This window comes from Pagrus major, chromosome 5 (assembly GCF_040436345.1).
Source record: "Pagrus major chromosome 5, Pma_NU_1.0".
NCBI classification, from domain to species: domain Eukaryota; kingdom Metazoa; phylum Chordata; class Actinopteri; order Spariformes; family Sparidae; genus Pagrus; species Pagrus major.
In genome coordinates this window covers 17,888,179-17,905,708 of record NC_133219.1, presented here as the reverse complement: position 1 = coordinate 17,905,708, position 17,530 = coordinate 17,888,179, and the positions used below count along the sequence as shown (strand labels likewise).

Below are 17,530 nucleotides of genomic sequence, written 5' to 3'. Positions count from 1 at the left end.
GAGTCAGCACCAATTTCACAAATGAAATGTCTTTTCTTTTGTGGAATGATTGTCTGCTGTAGAGGTCCTTGAAAAACTGAATGATAGTGCCTCCAGACATTAGCCTTAAATGAAATTTTACACAGAATAAAGGTCCATCATCTTAGAAGCTCTCTATATTTGAGATCTCTATGCGGTCATCATCCTATTTTTTGCAGTTAATGGTCAAATTATCATCAGAATCAGCATGAACCAAAGCTAAAGTGCAAGGAGATGCAACTGGCTGAGTACAAGCAGATTCCTTTTGAAAAACCAGCCCGAATGTATGCTTTCATCCCACCTTTATCCTGCTCGCATACATAATTAATCATAGAGTATTAGGCAGTCAAAATTTCCATATTATAATACAACCGCCTGTGTCTCCAGCGCTTGAATTACCAGACTGTTCTTTGTAGCTTAAGGTGAGTTTTTTCTAATAGTGTATCTCAGGGATGGAGCCAGACTGCAGCAGTAATTCAGCAAAACCTGCAGTAAATCTGTTGTACAATAACAACCCATGTAAGCTGACAACATGTTTTGTATCTGTTACAGCTGTTTCCCCAGATAGCAGTCATTAATCTGTCTTCTGTTGTCCTGCCCAGGTGCCTCTTTCTGCCCAGCCTGGCGCCCCACAACGCTCCCACCAACAACACCAACACCTCAGGTGTCAGCGACGGAGCAGTGCTGAGCGGCATGGGTACAGGTAAAAACAGCAGTGTTTTTCATTGGAGAAGGTTGTGTTGCAGTTGTATAATGTAGTAGAATGGTTACAAATATAGCCTTATTCAATACGCAAATCATCTGCCCCTTCAAGTGGTTGCCAGTTTGTGCACTAGCTAACATTTCCTAGCTAACATTAGCTGGTGCACAAACTAACTGGCAACCACTTGAAGGTTTGCTGATGATAGCTGGCAAACGTTAGCGATCTACTCCAAGCGGATGCTAGCTAGCTAATGTTAGGGCAGTACAGTTGACTGGCCGCTTACTGTAGAACTCAGCCCTTCTTACTTTTATTTCCACAAACTGGCAACTACCAAGACTGTTGATGATGACAAAACACAGATACAACGTGATACCAACAACGTTATACTATCTGCTCACAAATTTTGGCAGAAGCAGGAACCAAACATCACAATTCTCAAACAGAACTGAACCTAGCAAACATTTTAAAATGATTGATTCACAATCATAATAATGTTTTCAAGGAAAGGAAATACTTTTATTCTGCACCACTCTACAAGCTCTGTAGATGTGTTTATTAAAAAAGTTTTCTTACATAAAAATGTTAGTATGATCATTTTTTTTTTTTACGTAGTTGGTCCTGACTGAAGATGTATTCAAAATCAAAATGTCATAATGAATTTGGGTTGAGGTTTAGCAGTGACAGGGTGTTGAAGTACAATTTGTTAGATTGTTGGCACATTTTATTTTGCTTTTCATTTTATTCAAAAGTCAGAACATTGCATAACCCTGGCAAAGTCTTTTTGATATCTGGGTGGGATTTAACCACCAACCAACAGCCAATTTCTGGTACATTTTTGTCACTTAACCAGCCACTCTGGCAGACAACAAGCTGTTAGTTGGCAAAACATTTTTTTTTCCTGTTCCCGTGGTATTAGTATGTTCCATCTTTGTTTCAGAAATTATTAGGGTGGAAAACATTTTTTTTTAACTGAAGCAACGAAAGAGTAAAAATAGATTCTGATGGTTTAAATCCTCGTATCTCTTCCTGCTGCACGTCCCACATAATCTTAACTCACTGAAAGACATTCATCAAAACATTATATCCCACTTTGAACACTTACATGCAAATGTTGCCCCATTTTTCAATTTTTTTAACCACACACACACACACACACACACACACACACACACACACACACACACACACACCACACACACACACACACACACACACACCACACACACACACACACACACTCCACATACATCATTTTGTTTATGTTTGTCACATCTGTAGTGTTTGTGCACCACTTTCTTTCTCACTCCCCCTGTTTTTCCCCAGCTCACCTGCATTCTGTTTGATCATCTTGATTCTCACTTTCTCTCTTCAGTATTAAGCTCTCAGGATTTCTGCATCTCACCTACAAAGAGTATATTTTTTGTGATGTTTTCAGTTTTCATCATTCGTGCAACCAAAAGAAAAACTCAAACAAGCTGTGTTTCACCCTCCCATGGTGGTGCACAGATTCATATCTGCAGTTGCTACTCTTGTCCATCCTGGGGCCTTTAGTTTATTGCTAACTGGTTATAAAGTGTTAAAACTAAATCTTTTTGATACAAAATGCAACATTATTTTTTTTAATTAACTAGCAGAGATTTTACAGAAGAGACCTAAAGGCAGAGATAAATTTAATCTATGATGTTATGGTGGATTTTCTAGTCTGTAGCCTCATTTAGTATTTATGAAGCTCCTCTCCTCTCCTCTCCTCTCCTCTCCTCTCCTCTCCTCTCCTCTCCTCTCCTCTCCTCTCCTCTCCTCTCCTCTCCTCTCCTCTCCTCTCCTCTCCTCTCCTCTCCTCTCTATAATTTCTCCATCTGTTTACCTATTCATCCGCTTGCTCTGCACTTACTCACCCCACACTGTCCTCCTCATGTCTTCTCCAGCCCAAAACTATTTATAGACCTTGCTCTTTCCCTCCCTCGTCTCTTCCTGTCACTCACATTTTCATTTTCTCTGTCCTTTTCATCTCTCATCTCAGTGTCCAGCCCTCGATCTTTCTTTGTCTCTCTTACTCCATCCCTGACTTGTCAGCTATTTCTTTCTATCTATCTCTATATCCATCTATCCCCCCCATCTATTGTCTCTTTACCTTCCCCACTTTCTTGCCTCATTTGTCTCAATCTCCTTCTCTCCCCCTCCTCCCTTTCCTGTCTCCCTCTCCTGTCCCACTCCTATCTGACCCACATCCTTGGATGACATCACCAAGAAGCCCATTCATCAAAATATCATCAGTCTGCTCAGGAACTCGTAGCACCTCGAGTGAATCAACCATATACAGATATACATTAGAAATAGATGATCAACATTTACAAAAACAAATACAAACCAGTTTTCATCAGTATCTCTGTTCCTGTAGCAGCTTTTCCTGCAATATTAATGTTTTTTTTTTGTTTTTTTGTTCTGTGTAATCCAAGTCCCACAAGCCCAAATAAGGAGTAATGCAAGCTTGTAGTTTGGTCCTCTTATATTGAGGCCTAATGTAAAAATCAATCCATACTCATCCAGTGTACCAGCAGCAGCCAGTGAATTGTGGCAGTCTGGCCAATTTTAATTTAGTCCAGTCTGATAACCTGTTGAGTGACAGACTGATCCTGACTCACAGTGAGTTTGCATTGCTGCGAGGTGTTAGTTCACTGAGCTGCCGGACAATAAAGCTCGAAGACTCATTTCTGCTTTTAGGTTTTGGCAGCTCAGTCCAACACAGTGTCACCTGTTTTCACGTGGCTCCATAATTGTACCTCTTTTTGACACAAGATATTGTCTGCCTAATTCTGCCCCGAAGGCTCGGTTTAGATTTTTTCTTTACGCTCAATGTGCCGTCATGCACAAGAAGCCGTACTGTATAAATAAACTTAACATACTTAGGTTTGGGTTCTGAGAGATTAAGCGCTGAAGTAAAATGAGCATGTGCAATGATAAGCCAGAAAAATGCTGAATCACTAGAGAAAACTCATTTGCGCAGGTGAGATAAGATGACTCAAGAGGCTTAGTGATGTATTCCACCTCAAGAGAAAAAAAAGTAAGCATGATCTTCAAGGTCATGAATTGCATTTAGACAAAATGAGAGTGGCAATACTTAACAAAATAAAGTCAAAGCTTTAACGCGTGTTACCTCCACAGTATCAATAACACTATAGTGTGAAGTTTTGAAATATTAAATAAAATCGAACCTCCTCTTACCTATTTTCCCTCCACTTCTTTCACCTCCAGGGGAGCGCTTGTTCCCTCCTCCGTCAGGTCTGAGCTACTCCACCTGGTTCTGCGTGGAGCGTTTCAGTACGGCTCCTCACGCCCACCCGGTGCGTCTGCTGACCGTCGTCCGGCGGGCCACGTCCTCGGAGCAGCACTACGTCTGCCTGGCTGTGGTGCTGTCGGCCAAGGATCGCTCGCTGACCGTCTCCACCAAGGAGGAGCTGCTGCAGACCTACTGTGAGTAGAGCAGTGACATTAACAAACCTGTATCATTCATTGTATCAGGTGTTTATTTTTTTTATTTTTTTTCCACCAAATGAAGTCAGAATAACTGGCTAAGTGGAACTTTATAACCACTTGGCTCTACAGTGGGAAACCTTGAGTGAGTGACGTCAACATTTATGTAAACCTGACATCCAAACACTGTATGGCTGTTGAATGGTTTGGTCCAGTGCATATTGTAGATTCTGTTGTTGTAGATATCAGCGATGATATTATGTAATGCATGTTCTCAAACAAGGAATGAATCATCTGAGTGTGTGTTTGAATGTAGAAAATGTTCATGTGTTTTTTATATTTTTTGAAATACTTCTTTGTCAATATTGGTGGGTTGGGGGCAAAGCTAGGGACAGAGCATGAAGCGAGGGAGGGTGGTAAACCTTATAAAGCTGTCCCTTGTTGGATTTCAGTCTGTAACTCAGAGTTAATTGTTTCTACGTCTGCTCAAGCCTGCTGACTCATCGATATAACCCCCCGCTTCCCTCTCCCTCCCCCCAATCAAGCAGCGGACGAGTCAAGTGAGGAAGCCTCCTTCTATGAGATCCTGCCCTGCTGCGCTCGTTTCCGCTGCGGCGAGCTGATCGCCGAGGGCCAGTGGCACCACCTGGTGCTGGTCATGAGCAAAGGCATGCTGAAGAACAGTATGGCCACGCTGTACATCGACGGCCAGCTTATCAACACTGTCAAGGTACAGTTATAGACTGAATGATGTCATACATGCTGGTATATACATTGTACCCAATGTGCAGCCAATATTGTAAAATATTACTGTTATGTGGTATTATTACTGTTATAGTGAAGTTGTGTGCAGGTTATAGATCATAAACTTAGGTCTGCAATTAATTATTTCTAAACGGATTTATCTTTCAGTTATTTTCCAATTAAATTATTCATGAAAATTAAAAAAAATGCTCATCACAGATTACTAAAATCTAAGCACGTCTTCAGATCCAGAGACATTCAGAGAGAGTTTGGTATCTCTGTTTTAGAAATGACCTAAATGATTAATCTGTTATCAACATTCAATCAATCAATCAATCAATCAATCAATCAATCAATCAATCAATCAATCAAACTTTATTGATATAGCACCTTTCAAACAAATCAAAATGCATTTCAAAGTGCTCTACAAGTGATTGAACAAACATGGGATATTAAGAAGACAAAAATGGATGATGGATGACTTCCAACAAGATGAGTAGCTACAGTGATAAAAGATAAAGATTGAAAGATAAATGCAAGCAATTAAAACTAAAATAGATAAAAGATAAAATTAAATATTACACTTAAATTGATTTAAAAATGTTAATAAAATAAAATAGAATATGATAATGTTTACGATAATTATTTTTTTGTTGATCCAATAAAAGCTTATTCTGAACATAAAATCCCTTTTATAAGATGATATGTTTGGAATTTGCTGATGTTTATCATCTCTATTCTAAAATACAGAGCAGATATCTGACTGCATCATTATCTCCTCACTTATACGAAAATCTATATACAGCAGCTGAGAGTGAGTGGGTGTGTGGAGGCTCTTCATCCACAGATTGCACTGCAGGTCAGTGGATGGCGCGGTGCTGATATTATTGAAAATAGCAGTGGCAAATAAGCTATTAACTTGAGTTATTTTCCTCTGGAGTGAAACCTTCATTAGTCCTGCTTTGATGAGGAATATCAATATCACACAATGAGCTCAGATGTTCGGATCATTGACCGCTATGTTGTTAAAGAAGAATCACAGAGGCCGTGCACAGTCATGTTGCCGCACAGCAGTCAGCAGCCTGTGATGTGGCTTGCGGTTCGGTGACTTTAGATTCCCCTTGAGATTACAGAGCAGAGCGGGGAAACGGCTTGGCAGACCGCAAGTCTCAGCTTCCTCTCAGCACTGCTGATAACAACGGCTTCATTTCCTGCTGAGGTCGTCATACAGGAAACAACAAGCCGGTCATATGTATCTTATGTGTCTGTTTGCATGTAAGAGTTTACTTGAGGGTTTCTCTTAGTCCTCTGTGAATGGGTATTTGTAAAGCACAGACCTTCTCTCCTAAAGTGGCAACCTTTTCATCCCTAGTGTTTCCAAGTGGAATTATTGTTGGTATAACTGTCGTAAAGAAAAGTGCTTTTTGTTTTCCTCAGAGTAGCAGCTACCAACAACACAGGACAAAACACGAGTCTTTAGACTTTATTTTCCCAGAAGATTTCGTGCACAGTGGCAGACAAAATAGCATGGGGATAATTACAGTGAGATTTACAGGGAATTAATTTAAACAGTGATGGTGTCGTTGTTCTATAGCCACAATCAACATGTACTTCATAATGATAGGTTAAAGCTAAAAATCTGTTTATTGCCAGTTTAAGTATGAAATCTCGAAGGATACCTTGGGTGCTCTTCATAGCAAAAGTATCTGCAGTACTCCGTATCATCAAGAGCAATTGTAGCTTCCATTCAGCCAATGAACCCTGACCTTAGATTTACACATCTCAGACCTATGGGTGTTCGCTCAAAGAACTGTTGAATTGCATTTTTGTTGTCTCCATTTGAATTTTAACCCTCTGCACACCCTGAGCTATCAGTACGTATAAGTCCAACCACCACCGTGTATCATTAATTCCCGAACCAACAACTATTTTCATCTTATTTCAGTTTTATGGTAATTTTAATTTTTCAACTTACTGGATTAATACTTCGGTCAGAAAATGTCAGAAAATGTCAGAAAATAGTGAAAAAGTGGCTGTTACATGTTCCCATGGCTCAAAGTGTTCAGATCTTCAGATATCCAACTAACCCTTTAAAATGTCAAAATATTAAATTTGCAATTATACACAACATTCATCAACTGATGAATCAACTAATCATTCAGCACTAGTATAATTTGCATTCGCAATAATAATTAAAAATAAAAAAATGTTTGTGACGTACCTTCATATAAATCACTCATCTTTATCATTACTCTCCTCCAGCTTCACTACATCCACAGTGCACCAGGCGGCTCCGGCTCCACCAACCCCCCTGTGGTGAGCACTGTGTACGGGTATGTAGGGACGCCGCCTGCCCAGCGACAGCTCTCCAGCCTGGTGTGGCGTCTCGGGCCCAGCCACTTCCTGGAGGAGGTCCTGCCTGCCACCAGTGTTGCCGCCATTTATGAACTGGGACCCAACTACGTGGGCAGTTTCCAGGCTGTCTACCTCCCCTGTAAGTGGATGTCTTTGTTTCATCTTCAGTGTGGTGTTCAAAAAAGCCTTTTATTCCCCTTGTGCTGCCTTGAAAAGTTTACTGTTCAATTCTCATCTTTAAGTGTCACTCTTGTTTCCTTTAGTTCACCACTCTCCGTTTTCTCCCTGTCTTTGACTGTCCATTATAACAGCTTCTGTCTTTGCTTTCTGTCAGTTTACCCCCTTTGCTCACACATATCACCTCATCTGACTTTTTATTGTCCCAGGTAAAGACTCGAAGACAGAGGTAGCACCTACCTCCCCAGTGGCGTTGGTACCAGAGGAGAAGGTCTCCTTCAGTCTCTATGCACTCTCTGTCTCTACTCTCACCGTGGCCAAGATCAGGAAAGTCTACAACAAACTGGACAGCAAAGCCATCGCTAAACAGGTCAGACATGCCACTGCTCAGTAGAATAGAAGTCACGATGCTAGTGTGGTGTTATATAAAGCCGCTACTTGTAGAATTTAACATTTCACCTTATTAGGGACTAAAGTGCAAAAAGTAAGACTCATAATTTCCATATTTACAATATTAATGAGGTGATACTACAAACTCAGATATATACATTTTTTCAATAACTGAATAAACAAGCTGTTCTCAGAGGATAATAAGGTCCCCAGAACACTGTTTGAGGCTAGAAAGGCGGCAGGGTCCGCCAAATATACACACAGTAAAACCGTATGAAACTGTCTCCTTTTAAGGTTAGTTTTTTTTTATTCAGTTTATTCAGTCATGAAAATGAAGAGTTTCTTTTTTTAGTTTGTTTAGGCATAAAAAAATCAGTCAATGACGACCTTTCTCTTCTCATTAAAATGTCTTCACCAAAACTACATAGTGCACCTTTAATATATAACTACTAGAGAGAGCTGGCTCCACTTCCCCTAAAAAGGCAGTATCAGGCCTATTATCAGACATTATCTTAAGAGTTTTATTTAAGAATCTACAATATTTATCTGATTAAGTAACATCTGAGACATAATGATAAGTTATTTCTTTTTTGTTTGTTTTCAGTATATATTTTCAGTTTTTTTGTTTAACTTTTAGTGAGTGAGCTGGTGGAAAAAAGAGTTTTGTCTGGGTGGATGGTGCTGGAGCGTTGACCTCACTGACTTATATTACATCATGACAAACTGATGTAACTGACTGAAAAAAGAAGCAGCTCTTTTCCTCAGCCACAGCCAAGAGTGATGTTTTCAGTTCAGACCTTTAGCAAAAGTGCTAGAGGAAATATTTTTATCTTGAATAATAAATAAATGCACACATAAGAAATTCCGATAGATACACACACATATATACTGGTGTAGAAAGGTCAAACTCAACAGAAAATATGGATTCAACCTGCTTGCATGGTTGTTCAATCACTCATATTCAGTATCTATGAATTCACAGTAACTAACACACTCTCCTTTTTATCACACCAAAATGATGTGATAGAGCTCCAAATGAGCTCCCTCCTCCATCCTTATCTTTCTCCCCACCTGTCAAGTTATTTCCCAGTCTGCATTGCTCTCTGCTAAGCCTTGGCCCACGGCGACTCGCAGCAAGCCAACGGCAAAGAACTGCAGAGGCAGCATTTCTGCTGCAGCAGGGACCTGTTGTAGAATAGGAATATGTGGTTTATGGTACTGGCAGTTAAGAGAATCCATTGTGTTTTTGCTTGATGAAAATACAGACTGTAACATTATCAGTTCCTCCTCATTAAAACCAGGAAAATCACACATAAAGGCATTTTTCACACCTCTTTCTCTTGTTAAATTGGCCATCATGGTAAAAGGAATAAACAGAGTGTGGTCCTGCTTTTTCTCCCTAATTGGTCCCACATTTCATTGTAACTTTCTAAAAGCCTTGTAGAAAGTTCAGACCTTGATACAAGACAGCAGCTTTCAACCACAAATTCTGATGCCCCTGAAACATCCACAGCAACCGCCACACAAAACAAAAACAACTGTAGTCAAAGGATATATGAGTGAAAATAACAATAGTAATAGAATGTCATGCAAAATGCAAAAGGGAATGAATAATAACATAAAGTGAGTGTGTGTTTTGGTTGGGATTTCTTTGATGAGCCTCTTCCTTTCCTCCCTCTTTAGCTCGCTGTGTCCTCTCATGAAAATGCCACTCCGGTCAAACTGATTCATAACGCCGCTGGTCACCTCAATGGGCCAGCACGTACCATTGGAGCCGGAGTCATTGGATATTTAGGTAAACCAAGCGGGTGAAATAATCCATAGTATCAGCAACAAATCCTGTTTTATACAGTATTTTAAGAGCTCACAGACTCGTGGTGTGTTCAGTTTGGTTAGTTACTCTCCTGTGCTGCAAAACACAACCTTTCCCTCTTTTCATACCTTCAGGGGTCCGTGCCTTCGTGGCCAAACCTGTTGCCACCAACCTGCAGTATGTTGGTGGGGCAGCAGCTATCTTGGGCTTGGTTGCCATGGCGTCAGATGTGGAAGGACTGTATGCAGCTGTCAAAGCTTTAGTGTGTGTTGTAAAAAGCAACCCGTTGGCCAGTAAGGAGATGGAGAGAATCAAAGGATACCAGGTTAGTAAAGTTGAACACTGCTGGTCACATGATGTGTTTTGGTTTTCTGGATAGTTTCTGTCGCTCACAGTAGCAGGTAAACCAAAACGTACTAGTTGGTGTGGTGGGTTTTTGGTTTCATAACTGACAACAAAATGTTGGAGTTGTCTTTCAAGATTTTTTTTTTCAAGATAATTAACTCCTTTCACATTGCCAGTGGAGAAGTTGCTCTTCTGTTTTGTTCCCCCTTGTGTGTCCTGATCGTCATCACGACCGTGCCAGAAAAACAGGGAACAGTAGAAAGCAGTAGATCATAAACCTCATCAGAATACATCCAGAAGAAGTTAAACTTGTTTTAAAAAGTCTTATTCAGTAGTATTGTGAATTAGACACATTGTTTTTTCCGTAGCTGAGATAATGGAAGTTGCTGAGGAGAGAGACATCTTGCTTCTTTCTGATCTCTGATGAGTTTCAGATGCACAGTACCGGTCAAGCAGCTGATGAGGCTCAGACCACACAGAAGCCACTAACAACGGTTACTTTTCCGATATCTTTATCTCTCTCTTTCAAACTCAGTGCTGACTGAACCATGTTCAAGCGCTGCTTGACAGAGGCGGATGGAAAGATATTACAAAGCCAGCAGCCCTAACTTCAAGACGCGTGTTCTCCTGGGTGTTCAATTACATCACAGCCGAATTGGAGGCGATAAATATCAGTGACTACTGCAGGGTTAATTGGCCCAACAGTAAATAATATACATTGGCATTGCCTACAAAAGCCAGATGTTAGCAGGTTTAAGTGCGAAAGGGGCATTTATGTAGTGCACTGTACTCATTTAAAAAATAAAGCGGATGCTTGCCTGACCATATGTTGCTACTTTCTAAATTTCCCTATATGCAAAACACTCCACAGTATTATGCTGTTTGTAACCTAGCAGCTGTTAGATACCGTCATTAGATCACACACCTTCTTATTTTAGATCAAATCCCCCTGTATTGCCAGTTTTGTAATCTACACTTATTACTTTTATTTGTATTTCTGCTGCTGACATTTATTTTCTTTTTTTTTGCTAAATCTTTTGTCTTCTGTTCATTTAAATTCTTGAATATTGTCATGCCATAATGGCTGTGATCGTAAGCGTAGTTCTGCGGTTAAACTGATTCTGCTGTCGTCCGTCCCTTGCAGCTGCTGGCTATGCTGCTGAAGAAGAAGCGCTCGCTGCTCAACAGCCACATCCTCCACCTCACCTTCTCCCTGGTGGGAACAGTCGACAGCGGCCACGAGACCTCCATCATTCCAAACTCCACCGCCTTCCAGGACCTGCTCTGTGACTTTGAGGTGAGGGCTATAGAAACTGAAGTTATTTGATTCTATAGCATTATTGCAGTCTAGCAGTTGAAACAGCTAAGTCTGTCATTTTGGCATCTGACAAGCCATAAACCCCTACCTGACTGATGAAACAGTGAGAGTTGCAGGTATATTATTGTGACCACATGAGATAAAAGTTTCTTGCTTGGCTGTTGATACCTCTGAGAATCTGGTGTGCCAAGATGCCAGGCCACTTCTCCTTGCCAGTAGTGTGTGTTGCCAAGCACAACTTGTGTCGCAGAGGTCTCAGTCTGCTCCTTCTGCTCCTCAGGTCTGGCTCCACGCTCCCTACGAGCTCCATCTGTCTCTGTTTGAGCATTTCATCGAACTGCTGACAGAATCCAGGTAAGTGTCAGAACTTTCTTTTTCCTTGAGAGTGCCCTGAATAAAAAAAGTGAATCTTTATGAGTATTATTTACCTGAAGAAGGCTTTTATCTGACTGTATATACCACTTTCTGTGTTGAACAGTGAGGCAGCGAAAAATGCCAAACTTCTGAGGGAATTCCAGCTGATCCCCAGACTGCTGCTGACCTTGAGAGACACCTCACTGTCCCAGCCGACTGTAGCGGCCATGAGCAACGTGCTCAGTCTGCTGCTGCAGGGCTTCCCAAACCCATATGATCTGCTGCGGTAAATGTTCAGACATTCCTGTCCAAAAGCGCTAAACTTTGTTGTACATCTCACTCATACTGGGTTGAGTAAATACAGAATATGTGAATAATAAGAAGCAGTTGAACTATGTATGCATATTGTGTTTGTTTTATTGTATGATTGATGCCAGAAGCTAAGCAACGGAAAGCAAGTATACAAAAAAAGTTTCCTTCCTTCACCTCACAGGTTTGGCCAGTTCATCTCCTCTACTCTTCCCACATTTGCTGTGTGTGAGAAGTTTGTCGTCATGGAAATCAATAACGAGGAGAAGATCGATGGAGGTAACAGTAAATTAAATCCATAATTCTTTTGCCAGTAAAATAGATAAATATATATTCAATTGTTTTCCATATTGGCCTGTTTTGGCGAGTGGAATGAATGATCGTTTTCCCTGTGAAAAACACTCTTGTGTCGGCAGGTAATGATGACGATTTTGGTGGTCTTCTATCGGCCAGTCTCATTCTGCTGAGAAACCGACTGCTGGACAACCTGCTCAGACTGCTCTTCACCACCAAAGAGAAATGCTCTGTCAATGCCCAGTAAGATAAAAGTCTCGTACCATATCTGCTCCTCCTAAAAGCTCCAAAACAAAATTCCTAGTTCAGCCATTAGTGTTAGATGTGTTCAAGTCTGATGTGAATTTTCCTAAACATTTTTAGCACTAAAGCAAAGCTGCTCTGTTTTTCTTTTCTTTTCTGCTCTGACATTAACAGCCATTAGTTAGCCTCTAACTGTTAGAGGCTAACACTAGAAATAATCTTAGATTGTCATGAGATTAATTAAATAATGATAAACAAAAAGCTATTAGACTGCATTTTTAGAAGGAACACAGACTGTGAGTCGTCACTTGAGCCCGTTTGCTCTTCGTGTCCCCCTGCAGGGCATGTGAGGAGTTGGTGAAGACGCTGGGTTTTGATTGGCTCTTGATGTTCATGGAAGAACATCTTCACTCGAGCACGGTCACGGCAGCCTTGTGGATCCTGGTGGTGCTTCTCTCCAACCAATCCATCCTCAACCGCTTCAAAGAGGGCCTGTGCGGAGGCGGCTGGCTGGACCACACAGACTCCGTCCTGACCAATAAGATCGGCACAGTGCTGGGTGAGTACACAAGCCCGGAGTGGCTTCATGATGACACAGTTAGTAAGAAAAAAAATCTGCCACGCAGTATTAACACCGACATTCCCTACCACAAGAGTGAGACACATACAGTAATAATGCGCAGTGTAAATGCTGTATGTTGTAACATGGCTCAGCAGACGCCTCTCCTCACTACGGCAACGCTTTCCATCGGAGTTGGCCTTCGTTCACTAAACAGAAAGCTGCGCAGTTTGTGCGCCGTACAGCCAAGGGTTGGTCATCTCATTTTCTGCCTCCCTGCCCTCCCTGCTGCTGTAACCGTAGTCTCTCCTGAGCTCAGTGGTTTTCAACCTCATTGGTTCGTTATTTTACTTCCGCCTCAAAATGATGATTTACATGACTTTACAGGCCTTTTGGGCTCTAATTATTCAAGGGGTACAAGTAACAATTATTTTCATTGTCAGTTAATTATTCAATTATTTTCTCAATTAACTGAAAAGTTGTTTGATCTGTAAATTTTCAGAAAATTGTGAAAAATGTCAGTGTTTCCCAAAGCCAAAGATGACTCCTCATATGTCTTGTTTTGTCCACAACCCAAAGATATCTAGAGCTGCAATGATTAGTCGGTAAACTGATTACTTGATTAAAAGAAAATGAAAGTGCCGACTTGATAATAATATTTTGCTTCTGAAATGTCAGGATATGAGAATTTGAGTCTTTTTCGACTGGTGGTTGGACAAAAGAAGCAATTTGAAGACGGACAAATTGCAATGACCATTTTTCACGAATTGTTTCACATTTGTCTGAGCAATAAATCGTGGAAATAATGGGTATATAGATCGTTAATGAAAATAATTGTCATTTGCAGCCCTATTACTGTGTTAAAGGTGAAAACAAACCAGAAAATATTTACATTTAAGAATTTGGATTCAGAGAATTCTGAACAGAATTTACTCAAACTGATTATCAAAGTAGTTGACAAATAATCCATTAATTGACTTATCATTGCAGCTCTAAATTATTCTGTTTTAAAGGGCTTCATATTTTATTTGTCTTTTCTTTTTTAATTGATGTAACTACATCACATTTTGCCAGCCTCCAGGTTGAGAACCATTGACCTTGCTTATGAAAACCATGCTGAGTAGTGACATGGCCGTACAGAACTACCACTGCTGTCAGAATGTGTGCTCTCAGGTTGAAGCCCTTAGTTTTATTCAGATTTGGAGTTCAGCTCAATCAAATCCTTATCTTTTGATTTATTTTGTTAGTGCTCAGTTTCCAGTATCAACCTGCCTGACTAGCTCAGTTATAAGATTACAGTCCTGGTTTATTACCTTACCTGGTTTAGAACCTCTTCCTCCATAGACCCGCCCCATTAAACCCCTAACCATGTGCAGCAGCTGTATTCAGATTTGCCTTTAGGTGCCATAGTCAGAGGGTGTGTGCGTTGTAATGCCACCTGTCTACCTTCATGCAGTATTATTCACATTATTCACATCCTCCCTTAATCCCCCTCCTTAGGCTTCAACGTGGGCCGCAGTGCCGGCGGTCGCTCCACGGTGCGAGAGATCAACCGGGATGCTTGCCTCTTCCCAGGATTCCCTGTGCTGCAGACACTGCTGCCCAAACACACCAACGTGCCGGAGCTCTACTTCCTGCTGATGGCGTTGTTCCTGCAGCAGCCTGTCACTGAGTTGCCAGACAGCCTGCAGGTACATGTTAGTATACCCACCCTTTTTTCTTCTTTTACTTATGCTAATGAATCTGCTCAGTTTGCTTTTGATCTGAATTTTACTCGACAACTTAAAGCAGCTTTTCTAATGTAAACAAAGCAAAACAGTATGAAATTGTGTTGACCTTTAAGGTCAGTTTGTTTATTCAGTTTATTCAGTCATGAAAACAAAGAGTTTGTTTATTTAGTTTGTTTAGGAATGAAAATTCAGTCCATGAAGATCTTTTCTGATCTTTCTGATTAAAATCCTGAAAAACTGAACAGTGCACCTTTAATGGTTTAAAGAACAAGTTTATATATTTCTTATTTAACTGTGACTCAGATCTGCAAACCTAATTGTCTCTGACATCTTAATAGTCATCACAGTCTCTGACTGTAAATTGAGGGTAATTTAAGTTTGCTGCTTCTGGTTGAAGCATGACTAATGACACATCATTAGAAAAAGTTGAAATCCATCAACTGTAAACACATGTAAAGTTTTCTACCGTGCCCTGATAAGAGGTGCATCAAAAAATCCCAATGTATATTACCCCAGTGTGTGCGTTTGTCTTCTCAGTTCGACCTGGACTCCATTTGGACGTTCATCTTCGGCATGCCAGCCTCCAGTGCGACAGTAGTGGGCTCCATCCACAATGTGTACCCCGAGGCTGCCTTCCTACTGCTGGCCATGCTGCGCAGCATGCTCAACCTGGTGAGAACCACAGTTTAGTCTACAACATGACCAAACCTTAGGTTTATTTTGAATCGATCTGTATTGGCATTTTCAGGAAGAACATAATTATCAAGGCAGACAAATATCAGTAATTTAAAACGACCAATTAGATGAATAAATGTAGAAAAATCAAAAACATTCAAACTAAAAAATCCATAAAAACCTACAATATAATCAAAGCATAATTAATTTGCCTCTCCAGATATCGTATTAGTTGAGTTCTTCATCAAAAAAGTGTTGTAATTTAGTTTTTTCCCCAAATCTATAAATCTTAAATATTTTTTTCTTAAACAAATCATGTACAGAAAAATGACCTTTAATTTCTTGAGAACATAATGCCCTCATGATCATTGTTCCAATCACATATTTAAGGCTTAAGAGGAGCCTCTGTACACATAATTGGACTAATTAAATCCAACATCTTTATCCTTAAAATCAGATTACATTTTAAGACCTACTCAAAGAGAGCTTATGTCTAGGAAAACGTGAGAGATTGCTGTGTTCATGTCTTTTTGAAGTGCTTCTTTATGTAAGATTTCCCTGCAGTTACTGCCTGGTTTCGTTCAAGGTGTCTTTTTAAGCTCCATTAATCCAACATACATGACTGGAAACCACACAATCACACCCAGAGAGTCTCTCAGTGAGTCGCTGCTGGTTGCTGACAAGCTTCACTCGACCTCCTGGGAACTAACTGCCTCACTAATGCTGCAGGCTGCTGCTTGACGAGTTCCACTTCACATAGATCCTCCAAACCAGCCTGAGATTTAAACAGAAAACCAGCACCTCCACTGCTTCTAGATGTGTCTTCTTGTTTGTGTCTTCCCAGCCGTGGCAGTCAGAGGAGGAGGGCTCCTGGCTCAGAGAGTACCCGGTCACCCTGATGCAGTTCTTCAGGTATCTTTACCACAATGTGCCCGACCTCTCACCAATGTGGCACAGTCCTGAGTTCCTCTGTGCCCTGGCAGCAGCTGTCTTCCCTTTCAACATCAGGCCCTACTCTGAGATGGTAAGGCTCTACATTTTCTCCCTTAATGAATTGAAGCCAAATTAAATTCTAACTCAAGTGAAGAAATGGTAAGAAATCTTTGACCTTTACTAGTGACTCCAAAGAAATAAAGCAAGAATCACCTTCTGCACAAATCTCTTGAGGAGTTTTTGTTCTAAGATTGAGGGAATGGGTCTGGAATTGGGTTTAGAAGCAAAAAAATCTCATTACCTGAACAAGTAATCCAAGGGATTGATCAGTAAACCTATCAGCGCACTGAACATATATTGTGATTCTCTCCTATGGGGCAATAAACTGAAACGCATTGCCCTTTTGAAGTCAAGAGCAGTGTGATCACTGTAAACTACTGCAGTTTCAAGAAGAAAGTGCAAGTCACCACAGTTTTTCTCAGAGGAAAAGGTGTTTTCAGACAGATTACAATAAGATAATTGCTCCTACAGATTGCCAAGCCACTGAATGAAGTTGTGTGTTAGTAAAAGATGTCAAAGGAAAGAACACAGAGGAAACAAGGCTGCACTGTACAACTGGAAAACAAAGAAATGTCTCTGAGTTAACTGCTTACATGTTTTTTTCTGATAGAACGTCATTGTTTTCAACCCGTACCTTGCTTAATTAAACATGAAAACTATTGGTAAATTGTCTCACTCCGTCCGTTCTTCCGTTCCAGGTCACTGATTTGGATGATGAGGCGGGCTCTCCCACTGAGGAGTTCAAGGCTTTCGCTGGAGACTCGGGTATGAACCGCAGCCAGTCAGAGTACTGTAACGTGGGCTCAAAAACGTCCCTGACCAACCACCCAGCCAAAAAGTACGTCTTTGATTTCATGAGGGTCCTGATCATGGACAACCTCTGCATGACCCCAGCCAGCAAGCAGACACCCATCATCGACCTGCTACTGGAGGTGAGGAGACACTGAATTTAAAGAATTGACTGAATCAACCCATGTAGCACCTTAATTAACTGATAATCACCCATATTTCTTTGTGTTTTCTCTTATTTGATTAATAA

At 40.8% G+C, this 17,530-nt stretch overlaps 1 protein-coding gene across 3 annotated transcripts in view; it reads left to right on the top strand.

Moving 5' to 3' along the window:
- wdfy3 (WD repeat and FYVE domain containing 3) overlaps positions 1-17,530 on the top strand; it is a 100,301-nt gene that overhangs the window by 59,091 nt on the left and 23,680 nt on the right. The window contains exons 18-34 of one of the 3 annotated variants that reach the window (XM_073465928.1): positions 621-721; positions 3,974-4,192; positions 4,741-4,922; positions 7,199-7,430; positions 7,678-7,838; positions 9,542-9,653; positions 9,806-9,996; positions 11,161-11,313; positions 11,615-11,688; positions 11,813-11,974; positions 12,182-12,276; positions 12,414-12,534; positions 12,876-13,093; positions 14,594-14,790; positions 15,361-15,495; positions 16,343-16,522; positions 17,190-17,423. In XM_073465928.1, the coding sequence (XP_073322029.1) occupies positions 621-721; positions 3,974-4,192; positions 4,741-4,922; positions 7,199-7,430; positions 7,678-7,838; positions 9,542-9,653; positions 9,806-9,996; positions 11,161-11,313; positions 11,615-11,688; positions 11,813-11,974; positions 12,182-12,276; positions 12,414-12,534; positions 12,876-13,093; positions 14,594-14,790; positions 15,361-15,495; positions 16,343-16,522; positions 17,190-17,423 (2,767 nt within the window). Of the gene's footprint in view, positions 1-620; positions 722-3,973; positions 4,193-4,737; positions 4,923-7,198; positions 7,431-7,677; positions 7,839-9,541; positions 9,654-9,805; positions 9,997-11,160; positions 11,314-11,614; positions 11,689-11,812; positions 11,975-12,181; positions 12,277-12,413; positions 12,535-12,875; positions 13,094-14,593; positions 14,791-15,360; positions 15,496-16,342; positions 16,523-17,189; positions 17,424-17,530 lie in introns of all 3 variants that reach the window. The other 2 variants (XM_073465929.1, XM_073465927.1) reach the window with 2 other exon arrangements.